Consider the following 25,124-nt stretch of genomic DNA (forward strand, 5'->3'; position numbering starts at 1 on the left):
GGGAGAAAAACCTTAGCAGATGAAGCCCTTGGTGATTATCTTGGCACTATATTCTAATAGTGAATCTCTGTTTCTTATGTGCTTTGGTGTCATAGAGATTCTTAAACATTCACTATGACAAACTGTGTAGTAGATGAAAAGACACAGTAAAATAGTGTGGTCTTACTACAAAAGAATTCACAGTAACAATATATTACCCTTCTGTTTGTCTACTCAATGTAGAATGGTTGGCAATCTTGATGGGGGGGGGGGGGGGGGGGGGGGAGGGTGGGAACAGGTTTAAGAGATTACACGCCCTGTAGTCTCTGGTTAAAATCAATAGTAAGCCCAAAGAGTAAAAGGTAAATATACTTATGGTAGGTTGAAATTGAGAGAGTAGAAGTTTAAAAGAAGTAATAAGGATAAAAATAGATGAAAAGAGTTGATAAATGAGCATGCAGGCTGAATAAGAATAATTAATCAAAAGTCTACCCCAAATAGATTTGTAACAGTAGTGAATTGGTATGATTTAGAATGCACTTGCAAGTCAGCAGCAAAGTGAAAAATGATTTCAGTTTCTGTTTTACTGAATGAAGCAGTTTCTCTGATGCACTGTCATTAATCCAAACTTTCTGGCAGCTGTGAAGGAACTTAGATCAAGTATAGCAACTGTATAAAATCAAAAAATGCAAGGCTATGAGGATAACTTTGTAGAGGTTGCCTAAGTAGGAAAATGGATATTTAGATCTGTGTGATTAAAACTAAGGTAATATTTTGGTGAAAGAAGAACCTTCCATAAAATACATAAAAGAAATATTTTGTACTGTGTACAACAGATACATTTGTTTTAAAAATGAACACATTCGAGAAGAGTATCTCCAGAAGGGGGTCTTTCTTTCTCTCGACATATATATATATATATATATATATATATATATATACAGTGCAATCCGCTTAAGTGCAGCGGTCTGGGACCAAAGAAATACACCGGAGCATATGTACAGTACTGTTTATTATACGTACAGTATACAGTCTCCGTTAACTGACGTTAGGCTTACTTGAAGTAATCAGTGATAGTCCTATGTACACTATTGTGTCTGTGAGTTCCTTAGACTACGTCTACAAGATGGTAAAAACTGTCATAGCATTGACATCCAGTGGCCTCCAGATAGGCCCGCACGGTGTTGAGACTTTCCAGCGCTGTTGCAAAAGTGACAGGAGGTTGTTGAATTTAGTCAGCATGTGCCTTGCTGTTCATTTCATCATCTGTTTCATCATCATCAGCCATTGCCTGCGTGTAGGTGCATATCTTGACATCAGTGCTGTTGTCAGCTGTTTGTAGTTCGTAATCAACAGCTACATAGTGATTAAACTTCTCTTCAGTAACACCAGCAGGGATGTCAATAGCCTGTTCATCTGACGCATTTGCAACAGCTGCATCTCTTTCATCCCTCTCTACATCCTTAACAAAGCTTGTCCGCTTGTAGCAGTTCACAATGGTTGCCTGTGTAACATGATTCCAGGCTTCTTTCTGCATATGTAGGGAATCCAACAGTGATAGATTACGAGCATGGGCGTAGACTGGGGGGGGGGGGTGAGGGGGGGCAATGCCCTCCCCAAACGACGACGATGCGGCGACAACGACGACTGGCTCCAGTAGTAAAAAAGAAACAAGAAGGCATGCTCGTCTTCGCTTCCCTGCCCTCTCAGCGTCCCGCCTGAAAGGAAATGACATCAGAGGAAGGCGGGACGCAGACAGAGAGGGCAGGGAAGCGAAGCGGACGGAGACGAGCGTGTCTGTCTACCCCCTCTCTTCCTCCCTCCGGCGCAGGCAGCAGTCTTCTTCATAGACTGCATAGGTGGGAACAGGAAGTTGAAGAGAAGGCTTCCGGGCCAGACCGAAGGCAGCGTGTATACGTCGCTACCACTGCCAGGAGCACAGAAAGGCTGAAGAAGACTGCTGCCTGCGCCGGAGGGAGGAAGAGAGGGGGTAAACGGAGTCACGATCCTGGACCTCGTGGGGGGGGGGCAGCAGAGGGAAGATGGATGGGACTGGGAGAGGAGGTGAGCAGAGGGAAGGAGCAGGAGATGGATGGGACTGGGAGGGGTGGGGAGCAGAGGGAAGGAGCAAGAGATGGATGGGACTGAGGCAGGAGGTGAGCAATGGGAAGGAGCAGGAGATGGATGGGACTGGGAGAGGAGGTGAGCAGAGGGAAGGAGCAAAAGATGGATGGGACTGGGACAGGAGGTGAGCAGAGGGAAGGAGCATGAGATGGATGGGACTGGGAGGGGTGGGGAGCAGAGGGAAGGAGCAGGAGATGGATGGGACTGGGAGAGGAGATGAGCAGAGGGAAGGAGCAGGAGATGGATGGGACTGGGAGGGGTGGGGAGCAGAGGGAAGGAGAAGGAGATGGATGGGACTGGGAGAGGAGGTGAGCAGAGGGAAGGAGCAGGAGATGGATGGGACTGGGAGGGGTGGGGAGCAGAGGGAAGGAGCAAGAGATGGATGGGACTGGGAGGGGTGGGGAGCAGAGGGAAGGAGCAGGAGATGGATAGGACTGGGAGGGTGGGGAGCAGAGGGAAGCCTACTGGAAAGAAGACGCTGCATAAAACAGAAGACACTGGGACCAAAGTGAATAGAAAAACTAAATGATCAGACAACAAAGGTAGAAAAAAGTATTTTATTCAGAATTTATTAATTGAACTATGTCAGCTTTTTGAAATGTGCATCTGTGATATTTTGCATGTAAATTTCAATTTTTCTGCTATTGCTGCATGCTGAGTCTGACTTCTTGAGTTAACTTTCCAGTTCAGTATTTTGCCTTCATACTTTTTTATTTCTAGTTCCTTGTGTGATGTCTGTTGTTTCATGTTTTTTTCATGTGTGATTAAGGTGCAGTATTCTGCTAGCGTGTAGTATTTACAGCCCTTTTTGTTTTGCTTTTTTTCACGAGGTAGTGTATTGGTGTTTTAGAGCCTGGTGTAATTACAGTTCTGCCTTTTCACGCATAAGGTTGTAGCTCATCCTGTCCTTGGAATTAGTGCTGTTATGGTTTAGTAAGGATATGAGTGTGTTTTTGCACAAGTTTGTGTATAGCGTTTTGCAGTGGAGAGATTGTGTGTTGGCCTTACTGAGGTGGCACCAAAACATCAGAAAGGGTATAGAGCCTAAATCATGACACACTACCTCTTGAAGGATCTACATATAGTGTGGTATGGTATGGGAAAGGGGGTGGGGAAATACTACTGGAGATGAAGAGGGAGTGCTGGGTAAGGAGGAAAGAAGGAAGGAAGGGAGAAAGAGCTGGCTTGATATCTCATACATATTCATTATGGTTATTCCCCAAAAAAGCCAGCTCTTTTTCCCTTCCTTCCTCCATATTAGCATATTCATTTGCATATATATATATATATATATGCAAATGAATATGCTAATATGCTCCGCCCCATCCTTTGCCCCCCCCAAATGAAACAGTCAAACTATGCCTATGATTACGAGCCAGTTCAACAGAACGTTTTGCCAGTCTGGTCATCCATAACGCTCATCAGACGATGTAGCACAAGAGCCCGATAATGTTGTTTGAAATTGGCTATTATGCCCTGATCCATAGGTTGGATCAGAGAGGTAGTGTTTGATGGCAGGAAGACCACCTTGACGTTAGACAACCTGATATCATCACTGTGTGCAGCACAATTATGACAAAGCAACAAAATCTGATGCTTTTGTGCCCGCATTCTAGTGTCTAACTTCTTTAGCCACTGCTTCCAAATTTCCCCAGTCATCCATGAATTTGCATTAGCCTCGTATGACACAGGAAGTCGCTTAACATTCTTGAAGCAACGGGGCTGTTTGCTCTTTCCAATGACGAGTGGTGTTTTACTTCCTGTAGTTTCGTGTTGTTCGAATGCAAGTGTTCCATCAGGAATCGCTCACCAGTAGAGACCGTTTTCGTTATTACTGAAAATGTCATGAGGTGCAAACTCGTTCAAGATGGTAGGAAGAACTGAAACAACCCAATTTTCAGCACGAAAGTCATCAGCGTCTTGTTTTTCACCATGCTGTTTCTTGAATTTTATGTTGTTCCTCTCCTTCCATCTTTCCAACCGTCGAACAGTGACTTTGAATTCAGTTAGTCCAAGACTTTCAGCTAGCTGATTATCTTTCTCCATAAGCAGTGGACCACTAACAGGAAATTGTCTGCTCCTGACTTGAGAAAACCACTGAAGAAGAGCATCTTCTACATCCTCAGCTTTTCCCACCCGTTTTCATTTCCTGTGTGGATTTGTATTGTTTTGCCAGTCTTCCAGAAGCTGATCTTTCTGTTTGAAGATACGTGAAATTTGACTGGAATTGACACCATATTCTTTAGCAATAGATGCCTGACTTTGTTTGTTTTCTAATTTTTTAAAAACTTCTATTCTTTCAGCCAGTGTTAAAGTCTTACAGTTGTGCGACGACGACGACGACTCCAGTGTACACTCTTAACAACTTTCTTTCGCTTATTCTGCCTGTGGCAGTTAACCAACGAGATTTCAAATTTACCGTCCCTTTGTCACTTGCCAATCAGCTTCCATATTCCATACAGGCACTTATGCGGAGTCTTTCCTGCAGAGGAGCGGTCTTAAACCATGCATATAAGCGAATCTTGCACTTATCAGTGGTGCGCTAAACCGGTTTGTCCCCATAGAAATTGATGGTGCCAAAAACGGGACCGAAGTACGGCATGCAGTTAAACAGAGCATGCACTTACCTGACGTGCACTTAAATGGAGTGCACTGTATACATGTAAGGTATACTTTTATTACTTATAAGTGGTATAAATGGTAGATTTGGGAAGCTTGCAGGGAGCCGTTGGCTGTGAATACCAGGGGAGTAAGAACAGTTCTCCCTGGTCCCACAAGCATTCGCAAACCTCAGTTGTGAATGAAAAGTTAGCCAGGGAATATGTGTGACTTGAATTAGCTGTAAATGCTGATTGTGACGGAACAATGTGTTTTAAGCCTGTGAAAATGCTTAAATTAATTCTGAAGTGTATTTCTCTAGTTTGGCCAGCAAGTGGTGCATGTTTATGCTTAAAGCTGTTACAGATAAGTGAATGATTCCTTCTTTAGTAAACACAAATAGGAAGTGCTACACGCTATTCCATAAATAGCATCCAACTCAGAGCGCCATTTATAGAATACAATCTGCACACATTTTTTTCATTACCCAAACTTGGGCACCATTTATTGAATCTAGTCCTTAGTTTGTACATTTGTGTTCACAGTTCATAGAATAGCGTCAGTTGCATGTGTAAATTAATTTAATAATTAAATGTTTATTAGAAGAATCATCCAGGATGTTGTTGTGTACTTGCAAGAGTTTTTCCCCCCGATATTCAAAAGCATTTAACTGGCCAGGATCGGCACCTGACCAGTTAAATGCCTCATAACCAGTTATCCGGCAATATGAATATTTCCAAATAGCGGGTAGTGGATAGCAGGTTATATCGGGCAGCTATGTTTGGCCGCGTGAATTCATAGGATATCTTGAACATAACCGACTAAGTCTGAATATTGACTTAGCCAATTATGTTCAACCACCCAAAAATTAAGCGGATATTCAATGTTGGTCACTGGAAATAGCCGGCATTGAATATCTGAATTTAGCGCTGACCACTGGAGTTAGCACCCAGTTATAGAATAGGATCAGTTACCAGCATGACATTAATTGGCACTTAATTGGAGATAAGTACCAATATTTGGTTTTAGGCACTAATTAAATAGAAACATAGAAAAATGTAGGCAGATAAAGACCATATGGCCTATCCAGTCGACCATCCATGCCATCTACTCTCCCTATCACTCCCTTAGAGATCATATTTACTTGTCCAAAGCTCTCTTGAATTCAGATACTGTTTTTGTCTCCACCACTTCCACCGGGAGGCTGTTTCACAAATTCCCACCCTTTCCATATAGAAGTATGTCCTCAGGTTACTTCTTAGTCTGTCCCCTTTCACCTTCATCCTATGCCCCCTCATTCTAGGTCTTCATTTTAATTGCATTCAATTCCCACTGCAGCTCCTTGTGACCTTGAGCAAGTCACGTAACCCTCCATTGCCCTAGATACAGAAACTTAGATTGTGAGCCCTCTAGGGAGAGAGAAGATACCTGTTTATAATGTGTACAGTGCTGCATACATCTAGTAGCTCTATAGAAATGAGTAGTAGTAGTAAATGGCTTCTGAAAATTGTCCTTCCATTGTCTTGATTAATCAAAGGTCCATTGGTATGGATAAGTAAATTATTCAAAGTCATACTCAAACCTGGTTGATTTTAGTTCAAGTCCAATGGACATTTAGGATTGCCAGCAGATCCCCTGAAGAAACCCATCTGATTTTTCATAGCAAACTAGGGGAAATCCAAAGAGAATTCAAAGGAGATCTAAAAAAATAAAAAATGGACTTCCAAAAATAGATGTAGCTGTTTTGATTAATTGTTATTTATTTTAAAATATTTTTAACCCTCCTATCCACAGTTCTTGGCAGTATGCAAACCAAAAGATGATATATATATAATAGTTGGCATAGAGGTGTATTTTCATAGCACTTAGACTTACAAAGTTACAAGGAAGGGCATTTTTGATATGATGTCTAAGTCGAACTTTGGATGTTTTGCACTAAACATCCCAAATTCGAACAGGAAATATGGCTGTTTTCAAAATCACAAACAAAAAAGTGGGCACAAAACCAGGAGTCCCAGAGACTGGATCACAGTAAAGCTAAAACCAAATTTTATTAATTAGTATATTTGACTCGTATATTTGACTCGACACAACCGTTGTGTTTCGGCCAAAGGGCCTGCATCAGGAGTCTAAATTGTGGAACGGATCACTTGCGTGAAGAGTTCAGCAGTAAATTCAATACAAAGGTCTTTTTTAAGACCATTTATACACTATTCATCAGTATTTCTTATTCTGGATCATCATTAGCTGTCTACCTTAGTATTTAGACTCCTGATGCAGGCCCTTTGGCCGAAACACAACGGTTGTGTCGAGTCAAATATACGAGTCAAATATACTAATTAATAAAATTTGGTTTTAGCTTTACTGTGATCCAGTCTCTGGGACTCCTGGTTTTGTGCCCACTTTTTTGTTTGTTTTACAAAGTATCCGTGGGTCTTCTTTGAGTTCTCCACGCTTTGTGGATTCTCTATTGACTGTTTTCAAAATCACAAAATGTCTATCGTTTTGTTTTTCAAAAATACTATTTGTAACAAGGTTTTGTGCTCTGTGTGTTTATTTTTTCAGGCCATTTTCGAAAAAGAAAATGTAGCAAATCAATCCATTGGGATGTAGGAGGGGCCAGCATTTTTAGCAGACTGGTCCCCCAAACATTCCAGGAGAGCAGTGGGGCACCCTAGGGAGCTCTGCTGTGGACTTCATATAAATACTCTGAGGTACACATCTCACTGTTGCTCCCTTATTGTGTCTGCTAAGCCCCCCAAAATCCACTACCTTCAACTGTTCACTACTACAATAGCCCTTATGGGTGAAGAGGCACCTATATGTGGGTACAGTGGGTTTCAGGTGAATTTTGGAGGGCTCACAGTTTCCACCCCAGATTTAACAGGTAGGGGGAGGTATGGGCCTGGGTTCATCTGTCTACAGTGCACTGCACCAACCACTACACTACTCCAGGGACTTGCATGCTGTTCTAACAGACCTGGCTATAACATCTAAGGCTGTCATAAAGCTAGTGAATACTATTTTTATTCACATTTTGTGGGAATGAGAGGGGGTCAGTGTCCACTGGGGGAGTAAGGGGGGTCATCTCTGACTCCCTCCAGTGGTCATTTAGGGCACCTTTTTGTGCCTTATTCATTATAAAAACAGGTCTAGACCAAAACGTTTTCACCCTAGATGTTTTTGTTTAGTTCCACTATGGCTGTAAAATGTCCATGTGTTAGCCAGGCCCTAAGCCCGCCCTAATCCTGCCTTCAAAATGCCCCCAACATGTCACCTTGCGATTTGGACACTTTGCAGACAAAATGTCTGCAAAAGAGGATTTGAAAATACCGATTTGGACTTTTTGAGAACAAATCTGTCCAAATGGTGCTTTATGGCACTTTTATGGATATTTCTGTCTTCGAATATAAGCCCCACACAGGCTTATTTTCGAAAGACAAGGGCACCCATCTTTCGACACAAATCGGAAGATGGGCGTCCTCTCAGGGTCGCCCAAATCGGCATAATCGAAAGCCAATTTTGGGCGTCCCCAACTGCTTCCCATTGCAGGGACAACCAAAGTTCCCGGGGGCGTTTTGGAGGCATAGTGAAGGCGGGACTGAGGCATGCCTAACAGATGGGCGTCCTCGAGTGATAATGGAAAAAAGAAGGGCGTCCCTGATGAGCACTTGGCCGACTTTACTTGGCCCATTTTTTTGTTACAACCAAGCCTCAAAAAGGTGCCCGAACTGACCAGATGACCACCGGAGGGAATCGGGGATGACCTCCCCTGACTCCCCTAGTGGTTACTAACCCCCTCCTACCCTCAAAAAAACTTTAAAAACTTTTTTTGCCAGCCTGAAATGTCATGCTCAGGTCCATCGCAGCAGTATGCTGTGTGTGTGTGTGTGTGTCAGCAGAGGCATAGTGAAGGCGTGGAAGTCCTTCTTTCAAACATTTTGGACGTCCTGAACTCCCCCCCCCCCCCCCCACAGGGACAGCCAAATTTCAAGGGAGTGGAGTGGAGGAGTGGAGTGGCCTAGTGGTTAGAGCACTGATCTTGCAATTCAGAGGTAGCAAGTTCAAATCCCACTGCTGCTACTTGTGATCCAAAATGCAAATAAATTAAGGGGGTGTCTGAGGCATAGCAAAGGCATGGACGTCCTTCTCATAGAAATATCCACATTTTGGACATCCTCAACTGCCATCGCAGAGACGGGAGGCTTAGAGAAGGACGTCCTCAACTGGCATCACAGGGACGGAGGAATAGCGAAGGACATCCTCAACTGCCATCACAGGAACGGAGGCATAGCGAAGGATGTCCTTCACCCATATTCTAAAAAAAAAAAAAAAGACGTCCCTGACGAGCACTTGGACGTTTTCACCTGGATTTGTATTGCGCAGAGCAGCCATGCATAATGCTTGGCTGCTCTGCACTGGCTTCCCCTCCTTAGGAAGGAAATCGTGTGCAAATCGGCTAAAAGTGAGCAGCTCATTTGCATGCGATTTCCTTCATGCATGCCCGTTTCTTTCCGAATCGCTAAGGGCTCGGCAAGGGAAGGGCTTTTCCGCTCAGTTAGTGCATCTGTTAGTCCAATGCAGTGCCCCCTAGGGTGCCCGGTTGGTGTCCTGGATTATCAGGGGGACCAGTGCACTACGAATGCTGGCTCCTTCCACAACCAAATGACATGGATTTGGTCGTTTTTGAGATGGGCATCCTCGGTTTCCATTATGGCCGAAAACCGAGGACGACCATCTCTAAGGTCGACCTAAATGTTGAGATTTGGGCGTCCCCGACCATATTATCAAAACGAAAGATGGACGCCCATCTTGTTTCGATAATACAGGTTACTCCGCCCAACTTGGGCGCCCCATTCGATTATGCCCCACATAGTAACCTATGTAACTTTGTAAGTCTATGTACTTTAAAAATGAGCTTCAATAATTAAACCCCCCCCACTTCCAATAAAACATCATTCAATACAGACCCTTGACAAGCAGCTACCACAATCTCATCACCAGACCATCTCCATAAACTGAAAGCCTGACCTACTAGAAAGCTAATTCAAACACGTGCTTGTACTATTTTCCTAAAACATACTATATTATCCTCTAGTCAGCTTTGGGGAGGGTATTACACAGCATTCTGGGCTGGCTACCAATAAAGTTTGATTATAGTTTTGGGCCAGATAGTACTACTTTGCAAATATATAGATGACAATCTCTGCCAGCTAGATTTCAAATTGTACACCACCTTGATATCTGTTGAAAGAAATATAACACATTTTACTATATAAATAATAAAATACATAGGAGCACACCATGAAGTGCCATAAATACTAGCATAATTGTTTTCAATCTGATGGGCTAGATGACAGGTAACTAATGCAGGCTCAGAGTAATGTGATCAAATTGGCTATTCCTTGTGAGTGAATGTGCCACCCAGCATTCTGAACTGCTTGTAAACTTTTTAATGACAACACTGGCAACCCTACAGTAATTTATTTTGTTGTAATCAGTGAGAGCACATAGACAAAGATCCATCCAAAATGACACCCAAATTATGCATATCAGACTGAACTGGAATGGTGAGTCCATCACAATGAAATGAAGAGGGCATTATGGATGACTCAGTATATCTGAGGAGCAAAATCTCTGTCTTTTGTGGGTTTAATGCCTGCCTGTTTGCAAACATCCAAGATTATAATTTTAAATATACAGGCTTCAATCCTAGCTATTGTCAGATAATCAAATCTTGCACCAGTAGAAAAAATTATACACCATCTGCATAAAGCCAATATTTAATTTCCAGTTCCCTCACATCACACACAGTGGACATATGTAGATATTAAAAAGACCTGCTGGAAGTGTATACCCCTGTGGAGGAGATGAGGCTGCGACAGAGACAGAGACACCAACACACACTTGAATAGTTTAAAAATAATTTACCATTTATTTATGCAGCACAAATGATTTTCCAAGCAATTAGGCATGTTTTTCCTAACATTCTTGTGCACTTCAGAGTGTGAAAAGTGTAATGCTTTCACAAATGGAAATAGAGGGTCATCCCTTAAGATCTTTGCCATTGCCATGACTGTGCACAAACATTATACTTCATGTGTATTATATCCTGTGGTGTGCTGGAGCAGGCACTCACGGGCTCACGAGAGCCGTTTGTAAAGTTTTTAAGAATTTTGGGAGCTGGTTGTTTAAGTAGGCCTCCCCGTGGCTACTTTAACAACTGGCTCCCAAAATGTGGGCTTGGGCCCCCTCCTGAATTCTCTTTCACTTTGCTGGCGGGTGTGCTGAGCCCTACTAGCCAAGTTAATAGACTGCTGCTACTCCCCGCTTCTTGTTTCCAGCTCTAAGCAGCAGGCTGGGATGTCTCCTGCATGCCAGAGAAGTCCCAACATGCTACCCAGAGCCAGAATCAAGCAGCAGGGAGTGGTGACAGCCCATTTATTGGCTGGTGAGGCTCGGCATCCCTGCCAGCAAAGATATGCCTAGCATGCCCTCACGAGAAAGGAGAGGAATGTGTCCCCCCCTCGCCAGTCTACCCCTGCTCCTCCCCCCCCCCCCAAAATTGAAGGGCTGGCTACGCCCGGAGAGAGCCTGATGTTAAAAATTTATCAGCACACCCCTGATTATATACTTTGAGGTCTCAGATGATTTCCACAGTTTGCAAGGCAGGTGTAATAGTGCAGAAAAGGTTACAGGGTTAAGTCCCTCAGTGAAGTTATCAAGGGGGTACTTGTAAGGATGTTTAGGAGGATGCTTTTTCTCTCAAAGCTTGAATGCCTATAGGCAACCTTTCCACTTCTTATTGAGGGCTGTCTGCGATAAATACTTCTGTATGGTGTGGATCATAGGTTGGCACCCCCAATATTGAGAAAACTCCTTAACTATGTCCAAGGAAAGGTATTTTCCATTGGGTTTTGCACCCCCCCCCCCCCCCCAATCCTTTTGAAAAATTGGCTCCTATGGTGTGGATGGTGCAGGTGCTGTGGAGGAGTAGCTTATTGGATAGTACAGTGAGCTGAGATCCTGGAGAATTGGGTTCAGTTCCCACTGCAGCTCCTTGTGGACCTGGGCAAGTCACTTAACTGTCCATTGCCCCAGGTACAAAAACCACTTTAGATTGTGAGCCCACTAGGGACAGAGAAGGTACCTCCATATAATGTGTACTGCGCTGCATATGTCTAGTAGTGCTATAGAAATGATATGTAGTATTTATTTATTTATAAAATTTATATCCTGCCTAAACCTAAGCGGGTGACAATATAACATTCACAGGAGGCAAGATCATCTTGGTAGATGTGGTACATTTTGTTAGCTGGCATAAAGCTTTGATCATTTCTGTCAATGATCACAGGTGTACACAAACTGCAGCATGATAGATTTGAAGCCCTCATAGTTTGTGTTATTGCTGCCCAACACAACAGTGTGCTCATAGGGGGAGAAGATGCTCAGATGACATTGCTTTCCCAAGTCAATGCTGCCAGATTCGCCATAGTCGTCATTGAGGTGGACATAATGCAGCTGATCCAGGCAACATTAGGGCCCAATTCTCTTCTTTCTGGACACTTTAGATTAGCTTAGGTTGGGCATCTGCAGGGTGCATTCCACAGGCTCCTAAATGAAGCCGTCACCTGTCTTCTTGATTCCTCTTCCTCAATGATAGCTGTGGGTCCATTGATATGCATCCTTTGTGTCCAGTAATTTGGGGTGCTCTCATCAAAACCACTGGACCTGTAAAAGAAACAGCTATGAGTTTGTGTCGGGGTTGGACTGACCTTATGGGCAACCGAGCAGTGCCCGAGGGCTCAGTGCTTCCCTCCCATGTGCCCAATGAGCAACATCCTTGTCTCTCCTCTGGAACAAGGACTGGGACGCTCTCGTCTCTTCTCCCTCCTGTGCTCCCGCCCCCGAACCCTCCCCGTTCACAGGGAGGGGGCACCGGCAGCTAAATTGGCCATCTGCTGCTGATGCTGGAACTTCCCTCTGCTGTGGCCCGCCCCCTTCTGATGTCACTCCCTTCTTCCACAAGCACAGGCCGCGGCAAAGGGAAGTTCCAGTGTCAGCGACAGATGGCTAATTTAGCTGCAGGACCAAAGGAAAAGGTCAGGGGGAGGGGGAGGCAGCCGAACTGGGGTAGCAGCAGGACTGAGGGGATGGCAGGAGGACTGGGGGGGAGGGGGGCAATGGTCCTCATTGCCTGGGGGCCCAGACCACTCTCAGTCCGCCCATGGTTTGTGTATCCATAAGTGCGTAAGTATTACTATACTGGAACAGACTGATGGTCCATCAAGTCCAGTATTCTGTTTCCAACAGTGGCATGATCTTAAAGAGTATATACAAAATATAGGGGAATAAAACACTCCACAATAAATAATGACAAAGAAAACAGAAATAGTAATAATGTGGCAACACACTACAATTATACTTAACACTGTGCTTTCGTATTATTTAATTACGATAAAAGAGGCATCAGATGTCAATAATAAGGAAAGAGCTATAGGATCCTATAGCACAGCTATTCCAAATCTGAGCTCTAAAGAGTTCATCAAACACTTGCCTCCACTGTCTAAGTTTTATCTTACATGTAAAAAAAATATATCATAAATCATAAGCATTACTTCAAACAAGTATAAAGGATAAAGACTTTAAAACAAATTTTAAACAAAAAAAGGTGACTACAGCAAAAAAAACCACCCAGGTTTCCAGCGCGGTGTGCTGTATGCACAGATAAAGCTAAGTAGTCGCTTTATTGTTTAAGAATTGTTTTGAAGTCTTTGTACTTGTTTGCAGTAATGCTTATGATTTATGATATATTTTTTTACATATAAGATAAAACTTAGACAGTGGAGGCAAGTGATTGATGAGTTCTTTAGAGCTCAGACCTGAAATAGCTATGCTACAGGATATCCTATAGCTTTTTCTTTATTATAGACATCCGATGCCTCTTTGTCTTATAGTTAATAGAATGAGAGCACAGTGTTAAGTATAATTTAGGGGGTCTTTTACCAAAGCGTGGTAACGTTTTTAGTTTATGCTAAAAATCAGCTGGAGCTAAACACTGAGCGCTCCTTAGTAAACAGGGCCCTCAGTCTTAAAAGATCCTCCTACAGTTTCATACAATCTGGATGTGCTTTAACAACTTTAAAAATTTGGTGTCATCTGCAAATTGGATCACCTCTCTTGTTCCCAATTCTAGATCATTTAGAAACATGTTAAAAAGTGCCAGTCCTCATACAGCCATCAGTGCATAGCATGCTACTTTTAAGTATACTAAACAGCCATGAAGGCCCATTTTACATAGGTCATTGAGATGGGAATTGAGACATCGAGGTCAGGATGTTCTTAATTCCTCCTATATTTTACAAAAGGATCTGCTAAATGTGAAGTCTTGTGTAAAATAGGGACAAGGATATTCAGAACGTGTATAAGGACAAGTACATATACATATAAAAATATGTATTTGCCAGCACATATAGCCTGAGCAGCCAATTTCCAAATATACACATGGACAAAAAGGGCAGTATCAACTCAGCAGCTTCCAAATAGAAATGCTAGCATTTATACATGGAAGCGTTGATTTTGCAGCATGTATGTATAAGCACCCATGTCCCAGTGGATCAATCTGAGGCAATAAAATGATAACAGGAAGTTGGATTAAGCAAGAAACATCGGAATAAGAAGGAACCTATTTGACAAACGTATACCTTTAATTGCTGCCCCTTAACTAGTGAAACAGTGTATATATTTTTTTTAATTTGGAAGTGGAAATAAAAAAACAGGGGATTAAAAAAAATTATTCCCTTAATCCCTCAAGTAAATCCCTGGCTGAAACTAACACTTTTTAAAAATCTGTGCGTGCTTCTGAGCAGGTGCAAAACCTGACAGTGAAATTTGTTTGAATATATTTATTTATTTCCAGATACTTGCTATACCACTTTCACTAAGGGGTCCTTTTACTAAGCTGTGGCAAAAGGGGGCCTGCGCTGGCATCAGCACATGTTTTCGACGTGCGCTGAGGCCCCCTTTTACTGCAGCGGGTAAAAGGCTGTTTTTTTTTAAAGAAATGACTGTGCGGCAAGTGAGGTCAGGATGTGGGGGGGGGGGGGGGGGGAGCACATATTGCCACCCATTGAGGTGGCAGTAAGGGCTCCCGCGCTAACTCGGTGGTAATTGGGCAGTGCGCAGCACTGCCGTATTACCGCCGGGTAAACACCGGCACTACAAAAATAAAAATATTTTTGTAGCTCTGAAAATGGCACGTGCTGGAGTTGGGAACTACCGCTGGGCTGCTGCGGTACTTCCGGTTTAGTGAGCAGTAAGCCCACATTGGGCTTATCGCCGCTTAGTAAAACACCCCCTCAGTGGCAGACCAGCACTTGATAGGAAAGCCTACACATCATCCATTCAAGGTAGCAATATCAGTCAGAGCCACACAGAACAGGAAGGAGAGACAAGGGCAAGCTAAGGAGAAAACTTAACAGATAGTGGAGTCTAGGATGGGAAGAGGGAGGGGAAAAGATAGCAGGGACATTTGCCTAATGATCTTAGTCTGCACTCCCCACAACCTAGGTTAAATGCCACTGTGAAGAGCCATGTCTTCAGGGCAACTTTGAATTGTATAACACAACAGATAGTTCTGCAGGGAGGGTCATAGAAAGTGAATTCTAGAGAAATGGAGCAGCAAAGCAAAAGGCTCGATGCATCGTTGCCTCCAAGATCGCCTATTTAGAACCTCGTGTATACATGTACTTTGATTGGAAGTTGGACATATTGGTGTGGTAGCTGTGTTAGTCCACTTTAAAGGAAATAAAGAGAAATAAAACAAAAGAAAGAATATGCTGGCACCTTATCACTTTAAGTTCCTTTCTTTTGTTTTATTTCTATTTATTACACACATACGTTTTTGGCCTGACCAAACCCCTAAACCATGGCCATGCCATGCTCTCTTGAAACCTCTGCATCTATTTTTCCCATGTGTAGATGCTTCTAAAATGACTACAACAGTTCTCCACACTAAGCTTTAGCAAACAGATCCTTTAATATGGGAAGGCTGGATGACAGATAACTTTTACCTTGTCGTCTATAATGTGTTTTATTTTGTCATATTTTGCAGGTATTTTTTATATCTACAGCTTAAAAGAGATATTTTCCATGGTCGCCTGCTGTGTTCTTTTTATGATGCTGCCTACCTGGGTGCCTGTATTGTTCAAGGTGAGTGATGGATTGGATGTCATGAGTGGTTTCTCAGGGCTTTACACTACTACTACAAATCATTTGTACAGCGCTACCAGTCGTACGCAGCGCTTCACAATTGAACATGAAGAAAAGACAGTCCCTGCTCAAAAGAGCTTACAATCTAATTCAGGACAGACAGACAGGACAAACAAGGGATAAGGGTACGACAGACAGATAGGACATATAGGGAAAGGGACTATTGAAGAGAGGAAGACAAGATAAAGGTTACGAGCAGTTGACAAGTTAGGAATTAAAAGCAGCATCAAACAGGTAAGCCTTTAGCCTGGATTTGAAGGCGGCCAGGGATGGAGCTTGACGTAATGGCTCAGGAAGTCTATTCCAGGCGTAAGGTGCGGCGAGATAAAAGGAACGGAGTCTGGAGTTAGCGATGGGCTTTGTGTGGCTTTTTTTTTTCCACAGCAATGGATATTTCCAATACAGATGTTAACAGTATAGAATACATTTTAATGGTAAAGCTGGTTTGGTTGATCAGATGAATTATAAAGAAACTAAGCTTGTCATCGACAGCTTGAAGAGCTTGAGTATCTGGGCACATATTTACTGAATTCCATTCTGCCACTACCTTTGGGTGCTATTCATGAAAACATCAATCAAAGTCAAATGAAAAACTTTAAAGCTTTCCTTCAATTGAAAGAGGCCTGCATCCTATGTGTTTGTTTCCCAGAGATATTTAAATGTTTCTATCAAACCCCCTTTCCTGTCCTTTCGTCCAAAGTATACCTATTTAGATCTTTAGGTTTGTCCCCATATGCATTATAATGAAGACCACTAACAATTTTTGTAGCTTCTTTCTGGACTGGCTCTATCCTCTTTATTTCCTTTTGAAGGCTCAGAGCCAGATGCACTAAAGTCGTCGGTAGTTCCCGTTCCCTACCGATTCCATAGCGAATCGGTAGGGAACGGGAATGCATCAACAATAGGGAATGCAAATGAGCTACTCGTTGTAGCTCAGTTGCATTCACTATTTTCTTCGGTTGTCAGTCGGAGAATCAGGACATCCCTTTCGATTATGCACCTCTTCCTGGTCTCTTCAGCCAATCAAAGCGGGTTTAGCTGGCTGTTGTCAGCGAAACGCTCTCTGATTGGCTGAAGAGACCAGGAAGAGGTGCATAATTGAAAGGGACATCCTGATTCTCCGGCAACCAGGAAAATAGAAACATTTTGCTGTGGAAGGGTAAGTGGCGTGGCGAAGACAAACTAGAAGGGGGAAAAAACGGCAGAGCAAAAAATGGCGAAAAAAAGACGTCTCTCACAAGCGCAGGGAGAGTACTTCCATAAAGGACACCCCTCACGTGCGCTCCCTGCTTTTTTTTTTTCTTTTTTACCTTTTTTGGGGGGCCCTTTTCCTTTCCGATTCCCTCACAGGAACCCTAACGAGAGGTGCAGACCTCCCATTAGGGTTTCTACGGTAAGGGAATCGGAAAAACGGTAGTGCATCTCATTATAATGGGCTACAACGGTAGTGCAGCTCATTATAATAGCTTTTGAATAATTTGCATTCCATTTTCGTTGCCTGCTACCGTGGCAGGGAAAATGCCCTTAGTGCATGCCCCCGGTAAACTACTTGCGTTTTAAACTGGCTGGAACCAGTTTAAAACGCAAGTTGTGGGCTCGTTAGGTTTAGTGCATCTGGTCTCCAGAACTCCACACAGTACTGCTAATTACTTCTCACCAGAGACTTACACAAATGCAATATCCCCTGATTCATCGACTATCAAAGTGTGGAATGCTGAATTTCTAATTTCATTTAACACATCGATTTTAAATGTTGCATTTATGCACTCAATGAACTCAAAGGCGTAATTCTTACCTCTCCAACTATCTGGTGTTTTCACGTATTTGGCAACGTGATCATGAGTATTCTGGACCACCAACATAGAAGAATTTATTTTCACAGCCGGCAAAATGTTATTTATTAAGACCTTTACCTCATCAGGTGTTGCTTGCTTTCGCTGCGTAAGTTCTTTTCTGTCTTCAGTTAAGAATTTTTTCAACAAACCTTTGGATTGATTTTTAAACTTTGTGGTTCAAATGTCTTTTGAAACGATCCACTTTTCAGTCGATCCATGCTTTCCATGAAGTCCATTTGTTAAAAGCTCCTGCTTTCAAGCAAATTTTGCAAATGACACTGTCCATCTCTGAGTAGTTAAAAACGTCTCCCATAAGCATATGCTGTCCTTCTCCATGCAGTACATCAGTTTTATCAACATTCGATCAACCTTTCCATCTTAAATCCCCAAACACCGTTTTTTCGATGTAGTACTTTAACTCTCTTCAGCTTTTCTCTTTGACAGTATAGACCGTTTCATATATGCTCCGGTAAGGCAAACCATAGAGGCAGGCTCAGGCAGTTTGTGGCTGGAAACAGGCTAGCAGGCAATGCTGACAGGGGTCTCGAATTGTGACTCACAATTGAATCTGAAGTCATAAAAATGAAATAACATTAAATAAATATGTGAAATAAATACATTGAAAGAGGCCAGAAATATATATGAACATTTTTAGAACCAAATACTAAACAAATTAAAAATGTATGTAAATTAAAAAGCCAACAATACATGGATATTCAAGATTTGTTACAAATATCAACAATTACTTAAAAGTAATATTGGAAACCACAAACTTCATTAGTAAGAACACTGGAAAAACATCACTTACAAAAAGCATGCCAGATGCTGAGATGCAATCAGGGCTATCACTAGTTCAAATATTTTGATATAATCCTCCTTCAAAAGAACAATCCCTCAGATTGCAAGTCAGATGCTGGAAGCAGGCGAGGCTGACAGGCAATACTGCACACAAGCAAGGCAAGGCATCTAGGGGAAGGCAAGGCTTTCCTTTAATAATCCCCATCCCAGAAGTTCAGGTGTCCCTCATGAGTTCCCTTGGTACATACACAGAAGCAAACATGCACCTAACTGGAAGCAAGCGGCAGTCGATAGAAGGAGTGGTCAGGGTGTAGACTGCTGCCCCCCCCCCCCCCCCCGAGGATCATCATGGTATACTACTTGATGGCTTGAAGTGTGTTAGGGCGTCGTTGGAGGGGAAGATGGGAGGGGGGGAAATGAGACATTAGTGAGCGAATGTTGACCTGAAGTGAGCGATGCTCCCAGTTTGTATGAGCAATTACTCACACCCTCACCTTAGAGGAAGCATTGTTTTTCAGCTTGGAGAAGAGATGGCTGAGGGGAGATATGATAGAGGTCTATATAATACTGAGTGGACCGGAATGGGTAGAGCGAATTGCTTGTTTACTCTTTTCAAAAATACAAGGACTAGGGGGCACGCAATGAAACTACTCAGTTTAAAACAAATCAGAGAAAATATTTCTTTACTCAACGTGTAATTAAACTCTGGAATTTGTTGCCAGAGAATGTTGTAAAAGCAATTAGCTTAACAGGGTTTGAAAAAGATTTGGACAAGTTCCTACAAGAAAAATCCATAAACCATTATTGTAATGTATTGGAATAAGCAGCAAAAATCTGCTTTTACTCTTTTGGGATCTTGCCAGTGACCTGGATAGGCCACCATTGGAAGCAGGATATTGAGCTTGATGGACTTTCAGTCTGATCCAGTATGGCAGTGCTTATGTTCTTATGAATGCATCTGTGACACTGTATAGAACGTGGGTGGGGGTAGATGTGGGGGATAGTTTTAGATGGGTGGGGGTAGTTGGGTTAGTTTTGGGAGGCAGGGGTAGTTGAGGGTGTGCCCAGGTACCTGCCAGTAGTTCTGCATTTGCTGTGCGGGGGGCGGGGAGTAGGCATTCTTAGAAGTAATTGGGCAGTGTGGGTGCACTGCTGCATGCTGCCTGATTACCACTGGGTTAGCGCGTTATCCTTTACTGCCTGCTAAATAGGTGTCGGTAAGGGTTCAGGCAGTAAATGGCCGCACGTTAATTTTGATATTGGTGCACGGCCATTTACGACTCCAAAAAATGCCCTTTTCCTGCCATGGAAGAAATTGGCCTGGCGCATAGCAATCCCACACACCAACACTATCTTGAGCCATTTTTTATCGCTGCTTGGTAAAAGGGCACCTTTATGCGGCCCTGTGTGCCCAGTGAGTTATGTGGACATTAGCACTGAATATCGGTAGTGCCTTCATAACGTCCAATGCCCGAATTGTGCCAGGACAGTCAGAGCCAATATTCAGCAGCACCGCCTGGTTAAGTACAGCTGAATATTAGCAACCGGCTGTTCAGTGTGATTTAAGCGGGCAGGTGCCTCTTCAGCTGATTGAATATCGGGCCCATTGCTTTCTGTAGCCAAAAGGTGAGAGGCTCAAGCTGCACAGCGTAAAAGGAAATTGTTCCTTCAGAAAAGCAAACAAAAAAAAGCACTGAGAGCAATTTTATTTTTTGAAGTGACCGTGGAAGTGTATAATTAGCTTCAGGGGAACTAATTCACCCTTTTGATTCAGTTCATCTGGAATATTTTTAACACATAATAAAGTAGTTTTATGACTTGCAACCTAGAGTCTGTAGATGCTTCAGAGGGAGGTGGTTGGTATAGGATATTAACATGACTTAGTTGAGAAGGTATATCTTTACTTTTAATTAAGGTGGATTTTTTTCTAATCCAATGAAAGTTGAAAAGGATCATAAATAAGGGATTGAGAGTATCTATCTGTCTGAGGACAAAATAATTTAAAACATTTAGCAAAATAGGATCACATTTGGCATAGGGGAAAAGACATATTGAGTTAAAAAATGGGCCAGCTAGGTCAGCAACCCCAAAGATAGCCCACTGATTTCTGTGGGAAAATTGCTTTCAGTGAAATATAGCACCTACCCCCACATCTACCCCCAACTATTTACTCCCCCAAGAACTATTCCCCCACAACTAGTCCCACTACCTCCAAAACTACCTCCAACCTGCAAAGCTACTTACCCACAACTACCCAGTCCTTCAAAACTACATCTCTACCAACTACCCTATGCCCTAAAACTACCCCCCAAAAAACTACTTCTGCACATCTACTCTGACTCCACCAATTGCCTACTCCCCAAAAACTAACCCTTCATAACTATGCCGTCAAAACTACAGCCACTACTATTCCTACTCCAAAATGACATCTCCCACCCCCCAAAAAATATCTTCTATAACTACTCACCTCCTAAATTACCTCTCCAAAACTACTCCTTTACAAAAACCTCACCCCTAAAAATTACTTCCCACCTCCATCCCCACCCTCCAAAACTACCTCTCCCACAATTACCCCCACCGTCCACCTATTCCTTACTTTCCAGCTACCTCATTCTCTACAAGTACTCCCACAACTATCCTTGACTCATAGCCACTCCTATTATAACCCTAACTCTATCCCCACATATATTCCTCTACCCCTTAACCCCATAACTACTCCTACCCCCTAAAACAAGTCCCCACAAGTACTTCTCACCTCCCCACAACTAGCCCATACCTCAATATTTCACAACCCAACTAGCCCTACCCCCTAACTATCCCCACTCCCCCAAAGTACCCTTCTTCATTAACTACCCCCACCACCTATCCTCCAAACTTCATCCACCAAAACCTGGTCCTGCTGCCACCAGGGCCGTGCTGATGCAGTAAGCGAGGTAAGCGCCGCAGGGGGGCGCTTGCCTTCAAGGGGCGCCACTGCCCTGCCGTCCGTCTGCTCACTTGCAAAATCTTTCACCTGAACTTGTGATTCTCCTATCTCCACTGCACTCCCCTTTTCATGCAAAGGAGCAGTATTAATTGAGGCTCTTCAAGTTACGTGAGAATACAACCAGATTGCTATTTATGCTTCAGTTTGGGGCTAGCTCCTCAGTCAGGGTGAGTTTCGGAGCTTGAAACAGCATTCAAATTAAAGAGAACCTGAAATGTTAAAAGTGCTAAAAATAAGTTTTAAAAGTATTTGCCTTAAATATAATTGCAGAATTCAGGTGCTGGGAGTCTGTACTTGGTTGTCATATGCTCAGATTTGTTTAAATCATATGCAAATTAGTCCGGTGTTTTTCACTAAACATTCCCATGAGTGTCTGTATGTTAATCTGCATTCAAATAGAGCTCTCTGATTGGATGATCAGCTTCTGTTAAGAAATCTGCCCGGGAAGTGAACAGAGTGAGAGCTGTCCTTTGCCAAGAGAGACATCCAGCTGTGACTTCCTGTGTTTGTTGACTGAAGTTATAAAAGAGTGCCTGATTGTGGTAAATGAGAAAATATAAGTGAAAAGAGATTGGTGGCGATTGAAGTTTCTCTAGTGAGAAAAGGATCTGAATATTTCAGGATTACTTGAAGTTTATGAAGAATAGAAAAGGGTGAATTTCAGTTTAAGAGTGTTTAAATCCTATAAGCTATATAAAGGCTAGGTAGATTTAAGTGACTGTAAGCAAGGAAACCTTAATATTTGATCTGAAATAAATATTTGATCTGAGATAGTTGATCAGAGATAAATGTTTGATCTGAATTATATCCTTTGGTGCAAAGGAGATTAGAATGCAATAGAGTATTTCTTTCTGTTTACCAGTACAGTCAAATAATTCCATTCCACTTAAATAATTTTTTGTTATATATATGAGGGAGTAGTATCTGGATTTATTGTAAATCAAATTGATTCCATTCACAGGAATTCATATTCACCTTCATGCATTCATCCGATATTATCTTTTAAGGATGAAGTTTTATTTTATGTTCACTCTGTCTCTTGTGAGCTGAGCACAGTTAGTTTCCTCGGCTGGCACGACTACATATTAGAGGTATTTTGATACTGTGTGAAATTTTACCACAGACGGGTGACATATATAAAACATTCTCCTTGGATAGGATGTGATATGTGAAAATACATTTTGCTTTAATGAAATTGCTAAACTTTAGAGTCAGAGACTTATCAATGAGGGATACATACAGTGCTATTTTTTCCTGAGGTCCGGCTTACTTGCCTGCTCCCTTCTGTTCCTGCTCTGCTGGACGGGGGAAGGGGGGCGCCAACCGATAGTGTGCAGGGGGGCACCAGAGACCCTAGGCACAGCCCTGGCTGCCACACTCCTCTTTGAAGAGCACTGTCTTGCTGCCTTCTAGCTCAGACTTCTGGCATCTGCCTTCTCCCCCTCCTTTTCCTCTATGATCCTAAAGGATTCCTTAATGTGTAAAATCCAGTGATTGTAGCCGCCTCCCTTATGTAGTAGTGTCAACAAGTGTTTCCTCTGAGCAGCAGAGTAGAGGAAAAAAAGGCTTTTTCCTTGTAACATGGGATCTTGGAGCAAGATTTTGGGAGTCAATACCCCCTTTGCTCATGTTTATGCAAAATTGTGCATTATTCACAGTGTGTAGAAATACTTGTTTGTAAAATTAATTCTTCATTAACATCATTTTGTGTTTATGTGGCAAAAACACCACATAAAGTCTTGAGTGTCTACCACAGTGATTTATAGAGATGGAAACATCTGCTTACACCACTGTAAGGGCCTACAATGTTTAGTGAATTAGTGCTTAAATACAGAATTAGATCTAGAGTTTAAAGCACATTTTTCTGTAATAGTATGTTTATTTTTCATTTTTGGCTTCTTATAACTTCACTTTCCTTTTGTTTTTCTGCACAGCCGAGATTGGAGAATTTGACCCTGATGAACATGCAGAGAATTACATTGACGACTTTAAAATTTTCCCCAAGCAGTCACAAAAACTGGAAAGAAAAATAGCAGAAATACACAAAAATGAACTCAGGTAATTGAAGGCAGGACTTGTGAAAGATACAATGGATGCATCAACCCCCGGAGATCAATGTACATTTGGTTTTGCCCCATGGTACCTACGGATTCATAATCTTGCCTCTGGTAGAGAAACTCTCTCGCTCTAATATCTGTTCACTTCTTCTGAGCCTTGTTATTACTCACCTAGATTACTGTAACTCGTATATTGGATTTCCCCTATACATCTCTATTTATTCCCAGTCGACTGCATTAGAAACTGCAAACACAGAGCAAAAGTAGCAGATGGGGTTCCTCAGGGGTCTGTGCTAGGACCGCTGCTTTTTAATATATTTATAAATGATTTAGAGATGGGAGTAACTAGCGAGGTAATTAAATTTGCTGATGACACAAAGTTATTCAAAGTCGTTAACTCGCGACAGGATTGTGAAAAATTACAGAAGGACCTTACGAGACTGGGAGACTGGGCGGCTAAATGGCAGATGATGTTTAATGTGAGCAAGTACAAGGTGATGCATGTGGGAAAAAACCCGAATTATAGCTACGTCATGCAAGGTTCCACGTTAGGAGTTACGGACCAAGAAAGGGATCTGGGTGTCGTCGTCGATAACACGCTGAAACCTTCTGCTCAGTGTGCTGCTGCGGCTAGGAAAGCGAATAGAATGTTGGGTAATATTAGGAAAGGTATGGAAAACAGGTGTGAGGATGTTATAATGCCGTTGTATCGCTCCATGGTGCGACCGCACCTTGAGTATTGTGTTCAATTCTGGTTGCCGCATCTCAAGAAAGATATAGTAGAATTGGAAAAGGTGCAGCGAAGGGCGACTAAAATGATAGCGGGGATGGGACGACTTCCCTATGAAGAAAGACTAAGGAGGCTAGGGCTATTCAGCTTGGAGAAGAGATGGCTGAGGGGAGACATGATAGAGGTATATAAAATAATGAGTGTAGTGGAACAGGTGGATGCGAAGCGTCTGTTCACGCTTTCCAAAAATACTAGGACTAGGGGGCATGCGATTAAACTACAGTGTAGTAAATTTAAAACAAATTGGAGAAAATTTTTCTTCACCCAACGTGTAATTAAACTCTGGAATTCATTGCCGGAGAATGTGGTGAAGGCGGTTAGCTTAGCAGAGTTTAAAAAGGGGTTGGACGGTTTCCTAAAGGACAAGTCCATAAACCGCTACTAAACGGACTTGGAAAAATCCAAAATTCCAGGAATAACATGTATAGAATGTTTGTACATTTGGGAAGCTTGCCAGGTGCCCTTGGCCTGGATTGGCCGCTGTCGTGGACAAGATGCTGGGCTCGATGGACCCTTGGTCTTTTCCCAGTATGGCATTACTTATGTACTTATGAGGCGGCTCACACATTGTTTGTACAGCATGGCAGCATGTGCTTGGCATTGAAATATGATGGGTATGGAAGTAGTGCCATACCAAGGGCTGCTCGGGCTGTGCGAGTGGTGTGGCTGCAGAGCAGGGGTTCTCA

The 25,124-nt window shown here is 42.7% G+C and overlaps 1 protein-coding gene across 2 annotated transcripts in view; it reads left to right on the forward strand.

Moving 5' to 3' along the window:
- The window catches only part of FRMD3 (FERM domain containing 3), a 396,218-nt gene that overhangs the window by 278,732 nt on the left and 92,362 nt on the right, over positions 1-25,124 (forward strand). For both annotated transcript variants that reach the window (XM_030193696.1, XM_030193697.1), the window contains exons 5-6: positions 15,815-15,912; positions 23,526-23,649. In XM_030193696.1, coding sequence (XP_030049556.1) covers positions 15,815-15,912; positions 23,526-23,649 — 222 coding nt within the window. The remainder of the gene's footprint in view (positions 1-15,814; positions 15,913-23,525; positions 23,650-25,124) is intronic.

The sequence above is a fragment of the Microcaecilia unicolor genome, chromosome 2, assembly GCF_901765095.1.
Source record: "Microcaecilia unicolor chromosome 2, aMicUni1.1, whole genome shotgun sequence".
NCBI lineage: Eukaryota > Metazoa > Chordata > Amphibia > Gymnophiona > Siphonopidae > Microcaecilia > Microcaecilia unicolor.